The sequence below is a fragment of the Tupaia chinensis genome, unplaced genomic scaffold (assembly GCF_000334495.1).
Source record: "Tupaia chinensis unplaced genomic scaffold, TupChi_1.0 Scaffold000604_1, whole genome shotgun sequence".
In the NCBI taxonomy this organism is placed as follows: Eukaryota; Metazoa; Chordata; class Mammalia; order Scandentia; family Tupaiidae; genus Tupaia; species Tupaia belangeri.
Window position 1 is genome coordinate 1,192,426 of NW_006160122.1, and position 12,980 is coordinate 1,205,405.

Sequence of the window (12,980 nt, forward strand, 5' to 3'; positions counted from 1 at the left end):
AAGCGCTCAAAAAAAAAAAAAAAAAGGATTATTAGACTAGAGTTGGTTAATGAGAAGTGAGAGCCAGGGAAATTATTATTTTTTTTTGGAGAGGTTTTTGCTATAGGGTGCGTGCACTCACCAGAAAGAGAGACAGAGAGACAGAAAGCGAGAAATCACCCCCCAGGGGAGACGGATGCGCCGCAATCCCTTCTCCTCCATTCTCCTCTTGGGATCTTGGGCATGCATGCACATGCACCTGGCATGAGTCCAAGACACGAACTGCGGTCGACTACATGGGAGTCCAGCGACATAGCCATTACGCAAACTGCTGGTCCCTGAGCCAGGGATATTCTATGGAGCACCATTAAAATACAAAATGAGCCTGTGAGGTGAGACTAAGTTTCTTCCTTGGCTCCTGGAGCAGAAGAGGCATGATCAGAAGGCGAGCTGCAACACCACAAATAGAGAAACCGGCCAGTCGGTCAACTGAGGAAAGATGCCTGTCTCCCTCTCACCGACACCAAAATGAATAACTTGCTTTTTACAGCAAAGACTATCAGCTTTTCATTAATCTAATAAATCCACAGATGAGGAACTCTGCTTATTAGAAGAAAGGGATGGCTAAAGAAGGCAGTAACTCCCAGGGGCCGGAGGGTCAGAGCGGCACCAGCACTCCCAGTGAGGCTGAGCCGGGGAAGGTTCCAAGTTCACATCCAGAGTCCTCCCTGAACATGCCAGCGAGTGCCAGGATGAGGCCGGCGAGACTGTGAGACAGCTGGGCCGTGGCAGCAAGATCCTGCCGGGGTGCCCGTCTGTTTCTGTCTCTCTGTCTTTCTTGCTCATGGGGAGACAAAAATCAACAACTTTATTAAAGCAATCATTTCTGATCAGTACAAAAAATTTAAAGGAAGAGGGAAAATATCTAGAACACTTTCTCAGCCCCTGGAATGATGTAAATATTGAAGAAAGATCTGATTTGATGAAAGCTTTAGAGGAGTTTGGTAAACAAACAGTAAAGCCGTTGCTGATCCTTTAAAGGAACTAGATAAAATCTGTTTCATTTTTCTTTTACTTTATTCTTTTCTACAAAAATATCCAAGGCTTCACGATTTGCATAAAATGCCCCTCTGGGAACCATGAGAATATACTCTGTCTTTCCAGTGTGGGTACACGCGAAGCCAGAGAAAGCAGAAAATAACACAACTTCGAGAAAAATTTTCAGAGTGGCTGGAAAATAAGTAAAAAATGCAAAACTCCAAAATCCTTGCAAGTCAAAATTCTAATAGTTTGTTTCATTTCCATCAAAGATTAAAGACATGGTAAACCCAGAACTCATTCCAGGATCTGTTACACGGAAATCTATTGGAGGGATCGGTACAAACGAAAAGGAGTAAAAGGCAAAGCATGCCTTTCTCCGTGGTTAAACTGCTTGGAACCATCTTAGCCGCAGGGACTCTACCCCTGAGCCTGGCTAAAGGGGTCTAAGCCTCGCAGAGAAAGTGTTGGTCTTTGGTACCTTCCACTTCATTCATAGTATGTTTTTTTCTTTTTAAAGACAGCGATGCCATTTTCTTTTATTTAAGTTTATTTATTTATAGTTGTGCTTCAATTTGACCAGAGAGAGACAAAGAAAGAAAGAGGAAGAACAAGAAACCAAGACTCCACGTCCGGGACTCAAACCTCAGTCAGCCATGTGAGAGGCCAGCGCCTTAACCACCATGCACCTGCCAGCCCCAGGTCTTAGTATTTTACTAATACTTCTTTATGACAATCATCAGTACACAGTCCAAGATAACCTAGCACACAAGGAGATCAGATTTTCTGAATATCCAGCAGAAATGACGACATAAACAGTCGGTTAAGGCATTCAGATGTTGAAATTAAAAAAAGATTATAGAATGACACTGCTTACTTACTAAATTTAAAGATATAAAGAACAAATTTGAAAATTGAAGAGAGAGCTATTAAAAGATTTGTGGTTGGAAGGTGGCGTGGTGGTTGAGGGTACTGGACTCCCACATGGCCAACCAAGGTTCACGTCCTGGTGGCTTGCTTTCTCTCTCTCTCTCTGATCAAACTGGAAAACAATACATAAAGTTAAATAAAATAATTCTTAAAAAAATTAAATAACAGGGAGCAGCAGATGGTGTAATGGTTACGTCACTGGACACATAGTCGACCACGGTTGAAGTCCCGGATCTGGTGGCTTAAAGCTCACACCAGGTGCATGTGTGAACATGCCCAGAACCCTGAGAAGAGACTGGAGGAGAAGGGATTACAACGTGGCCATCTTCCTTGGAGGATGATTTTTTGCTTTCTGTCTCTCCAGCGAGCATGTGCACCCTATAACAAAAATATCTCTTTAGGGAACCAGCAGTTAACATAATGGCTATGTCGCTGGACGCCCATGTAGTCGACCGCGGTTCGTGTCCCGGATCCGGTGGCTTAAAACTCACGCCGGGCGCATGTGCGTGCGTGCCCAAGATCCCGAGAGGAGAATGGAGGAGAAGGGATTGCGGCGTGACCATCCCCCCTGGGGGGTGATTTCTCGCTTTCTGTCTCTATGTCTCTCTCTGTCTGTCTGGCGAGCACACGCGCCCTATAGCGAAAATCTCTCCAAAAAAAAAAAAAAAAAAAACTCTTTAAAATAAATAAATAAATAAATAAATAGCAGGGGCCAGAAGTGGTGCAGTGGTTAAGACACTGGATTCCCACATGACTGACCACGGTTCAAGTCCTGAACCTGGGGACCTGAAAATCACACCAGGTGTCTGTGCATGCATGCTCAAAATCCTGAGGGGAGGACTGAGGAGAAGGGGCTATGGTGTGGCCATGGTCCATTGAGAGTGATTTCTGACTTTGCTCTCTCTCTCTCTCTCCAGGGAGCACACATGCCCTATGGCAAAAACCTAAAATAAACAAACTAAATAACAGATTTTTAAAAATAATTAAATAGAATTTCTAGAAATTAAAAATGTAAAAACAGGGATCAGCAGATGGTGTAATGGTTACATTGCTGAACTTCTACATAGTCGACTGTGGATCGAGTCCCAGACCCAGAGGCTTAAAACGCAAGCCAGGCACGTGTGGATGTGTGCCCAAAACCCTGCGAGGAGAATGGAACAGAAGGGATTGTGGTGTGAGAGGAGAATGGAACAGAAGGGATTGTGGTGTGGCCATCCCCCCCCGAGGGTGATTTCTCGCTTTCTGTCTCTCTGGCAAATGCATGTACTCTATAGCAAAAATCTGTCCAAGAGGAAAAAAAAGAAAAATGTAAAAATGAAAGATGGTTTAACAGCAGATCACACATAGCTGAAAAGAGTAATAGTGGAAAGAGAAAATAAATCATAATAAAGTCTTATAATACAGCACAGAGGCCAAAAAAAAAAAATAGAAAAGACGCAAAAAAACACGAAGGATGAAACAAGAAGGCGCAAACCCACTGCACCAGGCCAGCCGTGGTGGCGCAGAGTGACCCACTGCAATGCTGAGGCCACGTGGAAGGGCCCGGGCCTGCACCCCTCTGCTGGTACACCCTGGTGCTCGCATGCCCTCCGTCCTTTGCTGGTTGAGGCTCACGACTGTGGCATGAAAGCCCAGGTAGACCCCCAGGGTGCCCCCCTGCCCCCATCCCATCCCCCTCTCTCTCAGAAGAAATACGTAAACACATCTAATTGGAGTACCAGAGGAAGAACACAGTTATGAAGAAAGTGCAGTATCCGACGAGGTAAGAGCTGGCAATTTTCAAGAACTGATGGAAAATTCCAAACTACAGTTTTAAGTGCAATGAGGGACCAGCAGATGATGTAATGGTTACGTCACTGGACTCCCATGTAGTCGACAGTGGTTTGAGTCCCAGACCCGGTGGCTTAAACTCACACCAGGCGAGTGTGCATGCGTGCCCAAGAACCCAAGAAGAGAATGGAGAAGAAGGGACTGAAGTGTGGCCATGCCCCCTAGGGGGTGATTTCTCACTTTCTGTCTCTCTGTCTCTCTGTCTTTCTGGCGAGTGCACAAGCCCTGCCTTCCGGCCGAGTGCCCAAGCCCTATAGCAAAAACAAACAAAACAAACAAACAAACACTCTCCAAAAAAAAATGAATGAATAAATAAAATTAAATAAAAAAATAATCTTTAAAAGAAAGACTTTCGTTAAAAAAAACAACTGGTTGTTCAGAGAAAATTATTCCTAAAGGAAATAATACTTAGTAATGATGAAAACCAGCTGTGGAATCCTCAGACTATACAGAGACATGGTTTATAGGACCAACGTATAATTCTGCAAAAATTACTTAATGGGGAAAAAACAAGAAATACTGACATAACACATCCCAGGGGCATGACTCAACCCAGACTAAAAAAAAACTGTTGGGGGAACCAGTAGTTAGCGTAATGGCTATGTCGCTGGATTCCCACGTAGTCGACCGCGGTTCACGTCCCGGACCCGGTGGCTTAGAACTCACACCGGGCGCGTGTGCGTGCGTACCTAAGATCGATCCCGAGAGGAGAATGGAGGAGAAGGGATTGCGGCGTGACCATCCCCCCTGGGGGGTGATTTCTCGCTTTCTGTCTCTATGTCTCTCTCTGTCTGGCGAGCGCACGCGCCCTATAGCAAAAAAACCTCTCAAAAAAAAAAAAAACTGTTGGGAAATGGATGGTCTAAATGAATGTTAGAAGATATTTATTGTTTCTTTTTTTCAGAGATTTTTGCTATAGGGCATGTATGCTCACCGGAGAGACAGAGAGACAGAAAGCAAGAAATAATCCCCTAAGGAGTAGGCCACACCGCAATCCCTTCTCCATTCTCTTCTTGGGATCTTGAGCACACATGCACATGCACCCAGCATGAGTTTTAAGCTGCCATGTCTAGGACTCGAATTGCAGAGGACTACATGGGAATCCAACAATGTAACCATTATGCCATCTGCTGGTCCCTAGAAAATCTTTAACATGTAAGTGTTTGGCTTAGGCAACCTTCTGAAAGCACTGACTCAGATTTTCCCTAACAAGTACTTAGGTGCCGCTGTTCTTTGTGGGTGGACAGGTACAGAGCCACATACTAAACTTCTGCTAAGCGAGGGCAGGATTGTAGGCTTTGTGAAGACTGAGGAGTCAGACATCATTCCTTCTCGATGCACAGCAGTGTCCCTTAACAGTCTCGTTACTCTACAGAGGAGAGGGCACAGCTGCATTCTAGAAGTGGCCCTTACTCTGCAGTAAGATGTAGTTGACTTGGGACGACCAATCAGGTTGGCAGAAAGGAGTCACAGATGCCTATAGAGCTCTAAATGAGTGGTAACAGAGGTACCACAATAAAAAAAATTAGGCAGACAAATTTCAAAGGAAACAGAACAGTTGCTTTAAACAAAATGCTTCAATGTGAGTATTTCAGTGGAAATGTCTAGCAGGAAAACGTTCAGAAAGGGATTAGAGATGGAATGAATTTAGAAATCTGGACACAGAGGTAATAACTGAAGTCGCTGAATAGTCTTAGCTTCCAAACTACTGAGGTCCCTTTTCCTCAAACTACTGCCGCAATAGCACCAAAAGAACAGCCCCCACCACAAGATACACCTTCTGAAAGACATACACGCAGCTGCGGGGCAAAAACGGTGTGCTTCTTCCAGCACAGAGCGTCAAGAGGGTGCATGTCTGAGTCAGAAAGATAAACGCACAGATCTAAATCACATCACTGGAAATCAGAAAAGGGGCCAGCAGGTGGCGGAGCGGTTAAGGTGCTGGACTTCCACATGGCTGACAGCAGCTCTAGTCCCGGACCCAGAGGCTTGAAACTCACTCTGGGAACAAAATCCCAAGAGGAGAGTGGAGAGGGGATTGCTGTGTGGCCACCCTGCCTGGGGGTGATTGCTCACTTTCTGTCTCTGTCTCTCCAGCAAGTGCACTACCCTACAGCAAAACTCTTTCTCAAAAAAAAAAAAAAAAATAGAGGGACCAGCAGTTAGTGTAATGGCTGTGTCACTGGACTCCCATGTAGTCAACCGCGGTTTGAGTCCCAGAACCAGTGGCTTAAACTCACGCCAGGCATGTGTGTGTGTGTGCCCAAGATCCCGAGAGGAGAATGGAGGAGAATGGATTGTGCCGTGGCCATCCCCCCGGGGGGTGATTTCTCGCTTTCTGTCTCTCTGTCTCTCTCTGTCTTTCTGGTGAGCACAAGCGCCCTATAGCAAAAACCTCTCCAAAAAATAAAAAAAAAAAATAGAAATCAGAGCAAAATTGACTGCACTGCTTCTGTCCAGAAGGGGACAGTACTTACTCACAAGTAAATGGTATGTACTCTCCATTTCATATTTAAGGATACACAGATACATCCTGTTTCCATGATTAAGAATTATATTTATAAAACATACATATATGTAAAAGATAAATGTTTATAAAAATAAATAAATATACATATATTTTAAAGTTTTTTGCCATAGGGTACAAGTACTAGCCAGAGAGAGACAGAGAGGGAAAGTGAGAAATCGCCCTGCAGGTGGCATGGCCATGCCACAATCCCTTCCCCTCTATCCTCCTCCTGGGATTCTGGGCACACACGCACTTGATGTGATGTTTAAGCGGCCAGGTCCATGTGAGAGTCCAGTGCCTTAACCTCACACCGGGCGCATGTGTGTGCGTGCTCAAGATCCCTAGAGGAGAACAGAGAAGGGATTGTGGCATGGCCATCCCCCCGGGGGATTTCTCACTTTCTGTCTCTGTCTCGCTCTGTCTTTCTGGCGAGCACACATGGCCTTTAGCAAAAACCTCTCCAAAAGAAAGAAAGAAAAAAGAAAAACTCCCTAAGAATTATGACCTGGGCCAGAAGGTGACATGGGAGTTAAGGCAGCTGGATCCCACATGACCAACTGTGCAGCTCAAGCCCCAGACCCTGTGGCTTGAAGAAATGCTGCAGGTGTTTGCTTGCCCGAAATCCCGAGAGGAGGATGGGAAAGGACTGCAGCGTGGCCATCCTGCCGGGGTGTTTTCTCCCGCCCACCCCTGGCTTCCTCCAGTGAACACACATACCCTATAGCAAATAAAACACACAAAAAATAATTTGACTCATTGGGAGCAGTGACGTATCTTCCATCTTGGAGTGGCCAAAGCCATCCTCTTGTGATGGAAAAAAAAGTTTCTTCCTCAAAAGTAAATCAGGACTAGGGACATCCCACAGGGTTCCTGAGAGGCAGTCCCTAAATAAATAGAGGGGAGTTAAACCCAGGGATTGTGGTAGCTTCCAAATAAACTGACAGGGAAGTACATAAACACACATAACGTGAACTTACTCTTTTCAATGAGCTGGTCCTGAACGCCTGCCAGTGCACTTACTGCCTGAAAGAAAAGCCACCAGTTACTAGAAAGTGACCTCAGGCTTCAGGAGAGCACCCTCAGAGGCAGGAGGGAGGAGAGAAAGCTACATTCCTCGGCCATGGGCCACAGAGAGATCCCCCAACCACCACCGCCACCGCCACCACTTACAGCTGCTGACGTAACTGAGGATTTACTGAAGAGCCGCTCAGCTTCCTTAAACTTCCGGTTCCTGCGGTCATTCTTGCTGTTGGAGTTTCTAAAACACACAGAGGAAGCTCATGTGCACCAAGCTATGTCTGTGGCTGAAGCTGGAATGCCCCAGGACGTCAGACACTTTTTGCTTGACTAAGCTCCACAGAGGAGTGCCTCTGCATCACCTGGATTGGCCTCATGCTGAATGCTTGTACGGATGGCAACGCATGGCCTGTGTCCCGCTGTGGATGTGAGACTCTTAGCTGCCTCGCATCTTCACTGTAATCTATTTTAATGCAGAGTATTAAAATGACTAGCATAGAGTAGTAATATAAAGCGTCTCTGTTAAATAAATTTAATTTTTAAATTTAAAGGCAGAACCAGGATGTCCTACAGCACAGAGTTTAAAGGGGCCAGATCCCACATGGCCAACCACAGTTCAAATCCTGGTCTTAGCAGTTTGAAAAACATGCCAAGTATGTGTTCATGTAAGCTCAAAATCATGACAGGGGAGCCAGCAGGTGATATGGTGGTTAAGACGCTGGATTCCCAAATGGCCAACCACAGTTTGAGTTCCAGACACAGTGGCTTAAAAATCACTGGGGGTGGCAGGTGACACGGTTGTTAAAGGCGCCAGATTCCCACATGGCCGACCACAGTTCGATTTCTGGACCTGGTGGCTTGCTTTCTCACTTTCCCTCTTTCTCTCTTTCTCTTTCATTCTGTCCCTTTCTGATCAAATTAAACAAATAAATAAAGTTAAATAAAAAATAATTCTTAAAAAAAAATTACACTGGGCACATGTGTGTTCAAGCCCAAAATTCTGAGAGGAGAAAGGAGAAGGGATAGCGGTGTGGCCACATGTTGGTGAGGGGTAAATTTCTCACTTTCCCCTCTACTGTCTCTCTCTGGTGAGCACACACACCCTATGCTAAAACCAAAAAAAAATAAAATAAATAAAATAAAATCATGACAGAATGAAGAAATGGAGAAGGGATTGCAGCATGACCACACCCCCTGGGAGGTGCTTTCTGTCTGGTGACTGCGAGAATTCTCTGGCAATTAACAAGAAGGAAAGAATCAGGATTCCTCCCTCACAGAAATGACTGACAGCAGGTCTGGGCAAGAGATTGACTAAAGTGGGGCTGGAAGGTGTCACAGTGGTTAAAGGCACTGGACTCCCACATGGCCAACCATGGTTTGAGTCTGGATCTGGTGGCATTCTCTCTTTCTCTCTGGTCAAATTAAAAAATAATGATAAAATTAAATAATTTTTTTAAAAATGACAAAAGGACACCTTTTGGCAATAACGCACTCTAAGACTAGTAGGGTCACATCAACAGGCCAAGGAACCAGCCTGAGGAGGCTGCTCTGACCACACTGGGGCTAATGAGGGGTGTGCTTACTTCGTGAAGTCACTTAGCTGTATACTTAAAATGTATATGTGTGCGGGCTGGCAGGTGGCTTGTGGTTAAGGTGCTGGACACTCTCACATGGCTGACCATGGTTTGAATCCTGGACCTGGTGACTGGCTTTCTCACTTTCCTTCTCTTTCTCTCTCTCTTTCTGGTCAAATTAAAAAAAAAAAATGATTGAATAAATAAAATTAAATAAGTAATTCTTTTTTTTTTTAATTATATACATCTGTGTGTATTTCTTTTCTTTTTGTGGGTGTGTGCTTGCCAGAGAGAGAGAGAGAAAGCAAGCAATCACCCCCAGGGGATGGCCACGATGCAATCCCATCTCCTCCATTCTCCTCCTGGGATCTTGGACATGCACACACACACACCTAGTGTGAGTTTGAAGCCGCTAGGACAGGACTTGAACCATGGTCAGCCAAGTGGGAGTCCAGCACCATAATTGCTATACCATCTGCTGGTATGTACTTCAATATAGAGCTATCACTATTGTTTAAAAAGTGACAGATCCCTACAGCAGGTGGTGTGATGGTTAAGGTGCTGGACTCCCACATGGATGACCATGGTTCAAGTCCCAGGCCTGGTGGCTTGCTTTCTCACTTTCCTTTCTCTCTCTCTGGTCAAATTTTAAAAATAATAAATAAAATTAAATAAATAATTCTTTTAAAAAAAGTGACAGATCCCAACATTGATTTTTTTTCTTTGCACTATGGGGCATGTACCCTCACCAGAGAGAGATAGAGAGAAAGGGACAGAGAGAAGGAAAGTGAGAAATCACTTCACCTCCCCAGGGTGGGGGCACACAACCCCTTCTCCAGTCTCTCCTTGGGATTTTGGGCATGCACACACACCCGCTGCATGCTTTTCAAGCTGCCAGGTCCAGGACAAACTACAGTTCGTCATGTGAGAGTCCAGAGTCTTATCCACCACACTACCAAAAGTGTGTGTGTGTGTGTTTTTTTTTAACTCATGACTCTAAGAATACTAAAGACAGAACAAAATATAGGCAGACAAAGAGAGGGGGAGAATGAAAGGAGAGATGATAAAGCTTCTCTGTTTTTTAGAATGCTGGTAGTGTTAATTTCTGTGTATGACAGTTGTGGTTAGGTAGACGAAATGTTATTCTTCGGTGGTAAGTGCAGATATATTTAGATGCAGAGTATCATGACAACATCTGCACTGAACTTTCAAATGGATGAACAGAGAAAGTGTGTGTGGGGGAGGGACCGGAAATTTGCATAATGGCTATGTTTCTGGAATCCCATGTAGTCAACCGTGGTTCAAGTCCCGGACCCGGTGGCTTAAACTCACGCCGGGTGCATATGCGTGCATGCCCAAGACCCCAAGAGGGGGATGGAGGAAAAGGGATTGCAGCGTGGCCATCCCCCCAGGGGGTGATTTCTCACTTTCTGTCTCCGTCTTTCTGGCGGGTGCACGCACCCTATAGCAAAAAAAACTCTCAAAAAAAAAAAAAAAAAAAAAAAGAGAAAGTTCAGAATGTAACTGGTAATGAACCATGTAGTCGACAGCGGTTCAAGTCCCGAACGGACCCAGTGGCTTAAACTCACGCCGGGAGCATGTGCATGTGTGCCCAAGATCCTGAGAGGAGAATGGAGGAGAAGGGATTGTGGCGTGGCCATCCCCCCTGGGGGGTGATTGATTTCTCATTTTCTATCTCTCTGTCTCTCTGGCAAACGCACTTGCCCTATAACAAAAACCTCTCCAAAAAAAACAGACAGTGTGGGGGAAGGAGGCTGTAACTGTGAAGGAGCAGCACCAGGGAGACCTCTGTGCAGCTGTGAGGGCTCTGCATCCTGACTGGGGTTACCTGAACCTGCTCTTGGGCTGTCATGACACAAACCCGCATGTACACATTGTACCAATGTCGAGTTCCTGCTTTTGATACTGTACTAGTTACATCAATCCAGTGGCGAAAACCAGTGAGGGGATAAGGAACCCTCGGTACTAGCTTTACACCTTCCTCGAAATCTGAAATTATTTCAAAATAAGAAAAAAACTTAAGTGTAGATCCAGGGGTGTGTGTTTATAGAAATTATAGAGAGAAAGCAAACATAGTAACACGGTAACAATCAGAGAAGACACTGGAGGGCAATCATGCATTCACTTTCATTTTTCTATAGATTCGAAACTTTTCCAGAAGTTTAGAAATTTTAAAAAATAATAATTATCACTAAACAAATAGTTCAAGGGCAGGACCAGCAGTTAGCGTAATGGCTATGTCACTGGACTCCCACATAGTTGACTGCGGTTCGAGTCCCAGACCCGGTGGCTTAAACTCACGTCGGGCATGTGTGAGTGTGTGCCCAAGATCCAGAGAGGAGAACAGAGGAGAAGGGATTGTGGTGTGGCCATCCCCCCTGGGGGGTGAATTCTCACTTTCTGTCTCTCTGTCTCTCTCTGTCTGGCTGGCGAGTGCACATGCCCTATAGCAAAAACCTCTCCAAAAAAAAAAAAAAAAAAGTTCAAGGGCTACGAGATGGCATGGAAGTTAAGGTTCCTGGATACCACTGCATGGCTTGAGTCCTGGACCCAGTCCCTTGGAAATCATGCCTAGAGCATGTGGGCACATGCCAAAATCCTGAGAGGAGAGTGGAGAAGGGATCCTGGCATGGCCATCTCCACAGGGGAGCTGACCTCTCTCTCTCTCTCTCTCTCTCTCACACACACACACACACACACACAATCTATCTCTCTCTCTCTCCAGTGAGTGTAAGTGTCCTAGAGCATAAAAAAAAAAGGAAAGTGTCATAGAGAAAAAAAAAAAAAAAAAAAAAAAAAAAAGAGGGTGAAACTCACACCTGATCGGCGTGTGTAAAACACGAGCAGCGCTGCTGGTTAAGGTACCATCTCACGCTGTATTTCACTGGAGCCTCTCACAACGCTGTGCCATAGGCTAGACCGTCCCTATTTTACAGGTGTGGGTTTTGTCCAAGATTACTAAATGATGCAGTGGGTGAGCCCAAGCCCAAATCTCCTTCCACATGCCTGCTTTACCACTGCCTCCCTGCAGAACTGCTACTAGGAACATACAAGGGGTCTTCACAAAGTTCAGGGAAAACGCGGGTTTCAAAAAAATATGCATGGATTTCAGTGTCTTTGCACCAAAATAAACTCAAACTGTAATGCCTTTTCCCACGAATTTGAGAGTCCTACAAACAAACATCAGGAGGGCACAACGGGAACACTGCCGGCTGTCACACTCACTTTTGGTTCGTCAGATACCGGTCCCAGCCACGAATAATATTGCCATACATCTGAGTGTCTTCCAGGTAGCTTCCTTCGAAAGCATAGATCTGTCTCTCCAAGTTTGCCAGTGTTTCCTGGGAGATGGAAAACAAGGACACGGATAATGCCTTTTAACGCAAATATTAGGTTTGACCAGACTGAAATCCTGAATTCAACCTGGACACCCAAGCTTACGCCCACCAAGCCAACCGCTGGCGAGATGGCTGATAGGAGCCGCTGCTGTACAGGAGGACCTCGGCAGTCCGGACCTTTTGGGAATGATGGGCCCCTTTGTGAACACCATAGACGGTATGCAGCCTGTCCCCAGCCAAATGCACGCTCGTACAAAATTCTGCGTATATTTTCAAAGGGTTCATGGAACTCGAGTGTAAAGAACCAGCCGAGCTGAGACCGCGGACGGTTCCCATTCCCCGCACAAAAGGCATGGCTCCTGGGAGAGGAACGGGTGACCAGCCTGGCACGTCAACTCGCTCCCCTCCCCGCTGGCTCAGAAAGACCGGCGGCCCTGGGCTGCTAGTTACCATGGAAACCTGGAAGGGCAGCTTCAGGTGAGATGGCCTCCTCGGTGCCCACGCCAACACGCGGGGCGGGGAGGGCTTGGCCACCAGGGACCCTGGAACCCCAGGTGCACGCAGCGATTGCCAATTCCGTAGACTGGGCCTTCTCCACTCGCCTGTCACCTTCTAGATGTTCCCAAACACATCACATCCCTGCCCATCAAAAACCCCATCTGACGGATCTACTCCTAGCACCCAAGGGACGCGCTCCCGCCACGTTCCAAAGACCAGACCCGGGCTGGGTCCCGCCCCCCCACC

General features: G+C 46.0%; 1 protein-coding gene across 1 annotated transcript in view; it reads right to left on the bottom strand.

The window, feature by feature from the left end:
- MEAF6 (MYST/Esa1 associated factor 6) overlaps positions 1 to 12,239 on the bottom strand; it is a gene marked incomplete at its 5' end in the record, with an annotated part of 26,383 nt that extends 14,144 nt beyond the window's left edge. The window contains 3 exon segments of the mRNA XM_014591621.2: positions 7,264 to 7,309; positions 7,457 to 7,544; positions 12,124 to 12,239. Of these exon segments, the coding sequence (XP_014447107.1) occupies positions 7,264 to 7,309; positions 7,457 to 7,544; positions 12,124 to 12,239 (250 nt within the window).
- Positions 12,240 to 12,980: the final 741 nt, after the last annotated feature.